The 3,527-nt window shown below is 51.8% G+C and overlaps 1 protein-coding gene across 3 annotated transcripts; it reads left to right on the top strand.

Moving 5' to 3' along the window:
• The first annotated feature begins 6 nt into the window (after nucleotides 1–6).
• Nucleotides 7–2,291, top strand: ZBTB9 (zinc finger and BTB domain containing 9). 3 transcript variants are annotated; one of them, XM_006144218.2, is made up of 2 exons: nucleotides 7–58; nucleotides 687–2,291. In XM_006144218.2, exon 2 carries the CDS (start codon nucleotides 743–745, stop codon nucleotides 2,141–2,143), a length of 1,401 nt encoding a protein of 466 aa, XP_006144280.1. In that variant the 5' UTR covers nucleotides 7–58; nucleotides 687–742; the 3' UTR covers nucleotides 2,144–2,291. The 3 variants fall into 3 exon arrangements, with proteins under 3 accessions (XP_006144280.1, XP_027626013.1, XP_006144281.1); XM_027770212.1 differs by having other exon boundaries at nucleotides 9–47; XM_006144219.2 differs by lacking the exon at nucleotides 7–58 and adding an exon at nucleotides 66–261.
• Nucleotides 2,292–3,527: the final 1,236 nt, after the last annotated feature.

Below are 3,527 nucleotides of genomic sequence, written 5' to 3'. Positions count from 1 at the left end.
CCGGGATGGGGCTGTAGCTACAGGGGTGCTCCGGTGGCTTCGCCGCGGTTTGTAACGGGTGTGTGTGGGGGTCGTGCTCGCGGGGAGAGCAGTCGCCGCAGGACTTGTGGGGTCCCAGTGGCCGCAGTTCCTGGGAGCCGCGTCTTTGAACGCCGTAAGGCGGAACGGAGCGGTGGGGCGGGAGTGGTCCCGGGCCGCGAGGTCGGGCTCGTGACTGGAGGACCACCTCATCTTCCCCAGGGCCTGGAAGTTAAAACCCGGGTTAGTGTTTTGTTCTTTGTTTTCTCCGTGGGCGGGACTGATGTGCAGAAGCCGCCCCTGCCCGAAAAGTTTCCCAGTGTTGGTGGGCAAGGGCCGTTGTTTAGGGAGATACGGTTTCTCTCTCGCTCTTATTTATTTTCTTAAAGGTGTCTGCCGTGGAGCGCGTGCTCTCGCAGGCCAGAGAAGAGAGGGGAAGTGAGAAAATCACCCCCCTGGGGGATGATCACGCCACAGGACCTTCTCCTCCATTCTCCTCTCGGGATTTTGGGAGCCAGGCGCACGCACGTGCTAGGCGTGATTTTTAAGCCGTTGGCTCGAGACTCAGGCCATGGTAGGCCATTGCCTCAGCCACCACACCATCTGCTGGTTCCGACGTGGTTTCTCTTATTGAGGGCTTTTATGATGCTCTTCTCTTTCCTCTGCAGCCTTCATCCCACGTGAATTTCTTGACCTCCTGGGATCTCTGCTTGCTACAGAGGCCATGGAAACCTCAACGCCTTTGTCTCCTCTACCACCTTCTCAGATCTGCAACCCAGCCCCACGGACCATTCAGATCGAGTTTCCTCAGCATAGCTCATCCCTGCTGGAGACCCTGAACCGCCACAGGCTAGAGGGCAAGTTCTGTGATGTGTCCCTCCTGGTACAGGGCCGGGAACTTAGAGCCCATAAAGCTGTGCTGGCTGCTGCTTCTCCTTATTTCCATGACAAGCTGCTTCTGGGGGATGCGCCACGTCTCACCCTGCCAAGCGTCATTGAGGCTGATGCCTTCGAGGGGTTACTCCAGCTCATTTATTCAGGGCACCTCCGCCTACCACTGGATGCTCTCCCGGCCCATCTCCTGGTGGCCAGTGGCCTTCAGATGTGGCAGGTGGTAGATCAGTGCTCAGAGATCCTTAGAGAACTAGAAACTTCAGGTGGTGGAATTTCAGCCCGCGGAGCAGCCTCGTACCACTCGCTTCCTTCTACTATATCTTCTCCAGGAGGCTGGTGCATTCGCTCTTCTCCTTTCCAGACCCCAGTACAGTCCTCCACTTCTACTGAGAGCCCGGTTGGAGGGGAGGGGAGTGAACTGGGAGAGGTGTTACAGATTCAGGTGGAAGAAGAAGAGGAGGAGGAGGAGGATGAAGAAGATGAGGACCAGGGATCAGCAGCACTGCCTCAGACTCCTCAGCCTCAGAGAGTATCAGGGGTGTTTCCCCGTCCGCATGGATCCCACCCACTGCCCATATCTGCTACACCCCGCAGGCCTCCAGAAGGTGAGAGTGCACCACTTGAACTTCCTGCCCCTCCTGCACTGCCCCCCAAAATCTTCTATATTAAGCAGGAACCTTTTGAGCCTAAGGAGGAAATAGGAGGTGGAACTCAGTCTGGATGCGTAAAGGAGGAGACCAAAGTGTTTCCTGGAGGGGACACGGAAGGGAATGGGGAACTAGGGTTCTTGTTGCCCTCAGGAGCAGGGACGACATCTGGGGGAGGGGGCCCATCTTGGAAACCAGTGGATCTTCATGGAAATGAAATCTTGTCAGGGGGTGGAGGTCCTGGGGGAGCTGGGCAGGCTGTTCATGGGCCTGTGAAGCTAGGGGGAGCACCCCCTGCAGATGGGAAACGCTTTGGTTGCTTGTGTGGGAAGCGGTTTGCAGTGAAGCCGAAGCGTGACCGGCACATCATGCTGACCTTCAGCCTTCGGCCTTTTGGCTGTGGCATCTGCAACAAGCGCTTCAAGCTGAAACACCATCTGACCGAGCACATGAAGACTCACGCTGGAGCCCTCCACACCTGTCCTCACTGTGGCCGGCGATTCCGAGTTCATGCCTGTTTTCTTCGCCACCGAGACCTGTGCAAGGGTCAAGGCTGGGCCACTGCGCATTGGACTTACAAGTGACTACAGAGGCCATACACTGTTTCTAGGACAAGATAACCACTGTGGCTGATGGATACTTACCCCTCACTACCACGGCACCCCAGTCCTGCACCTGGTATTCATGCCAAGACAATAGGTATATTGTGGTTCTCATGTTCTTGCCTCATACTGGCAGGCTTAGAAACTCAGATTTCTCATCTCATGCTGGGTGTTTGGTCACCACTCTTGGAAAAGTGGTTTATAGGCCATACTGAAACTGACCATGTGCCTATAATAGACTTTCTTTTTGTAGTGGTGGTAGCACCACCGAGGAAGCCAGATTCCAGATTTAAAGGTTATTTGCTGAGTGAAGAGTTAGAGCAAAAAAAGAGTAATGCTATGTTTTTTTGTTTGTTTGCCTTTTTTTTTTTTTTTTTTTTTTTTTTTTAAGGGAGTTTTGTTTTAATTTAGAGAGATTTGTGCTATAGGGTGCATGCACTCCCCAGAGACAGAAAGCAAGAAATCACCCCCAGAGGGGATGGCCATGTCACAGTCCCTTCTTCATTCTCCTCTCAGGATTTTATGCACATGCAGTCGGCATGAATTTTAAGCTGCTGGGTTCAGGATTTGAAACTCAGTTGATTGTGCGGGAATCCAGCGACATAACCATTGTACTGTCTGCTGGTCCCCAAGATAAATGTTTTGTTAACAGTCTCCATGAGGAGTAAAGGAGCTGGTCTCCAAGTAGGGATACATTTGGTTCCGAACTCTAAGCTTTCCTCACCCCATCATTGCTGGAATGATGTGAAATAGAGTTGGATTTTTCCTGTACTTTTTTGTTAGGTCTTTCCAGAAGTCCCTCATGTTGTACCTTGCTTTTTCACCGGGAGACACCATTTTTTTCTTAAATGTTGTAGTTGAGCACTTTAAATAAATGGAACATTCCATGTGTACTTTCTAGTACCCTCTTTACTAGACAGTATTCCAACAACTTGTGCTTCTTGTCTACCTTCGGTCACCACTGATAACTTTACCAGAGTAACTGGAATGTGATCAGTGATCTCAGGAGATGACCACTGACCTAACATTCTCTCAGGGTAGAACTGCTGTTCTCTGAACGTTGGCCATGGTCAGAGGGTCTCAGGGCAGAGATGGCACATGCTGAAGGCTAGAGAGTAACTGCACAGCGGGACCACACCACCTCCTCCTCCATCTCACCCACGAGAAGCAGCTCCCTCTCTGTTGGGAGGTGGAGGGATAGATACTGAATGGGAAGGGTGCGGAGGGAGATTTACAGTAACTTAATTTCTTTGAATAAATTTTGCCCTGAAATCTAAGCTGACAATAGACTGGATTGAGTAATTGTGTGGGAAAGACTACCTGAGAACAGAGCTGCAGACGTGGGTGTGTTCCTTATATGGCTAAG

This window comes from Tupaia chinensis, unplaced genomic scaffold (genome assembly GCF_000334495.1).
Source record: "Tupaia chinensis unplaced genomic scaffold, TupChi_1.0 Scaffold000116_1, whole genome shotgun sequence".
In the NCBI taxonomy this organism is placed as follows: domain Eukaryota; kingdom Metazoa; phylum Chordata; class Mammalia; order Scandentia; family Tupaiidae; genus Tupaia; species Tupaia belangeri.
This window is presented reverse-complemented; position numbering and strand designations above follow the sequence as displayed.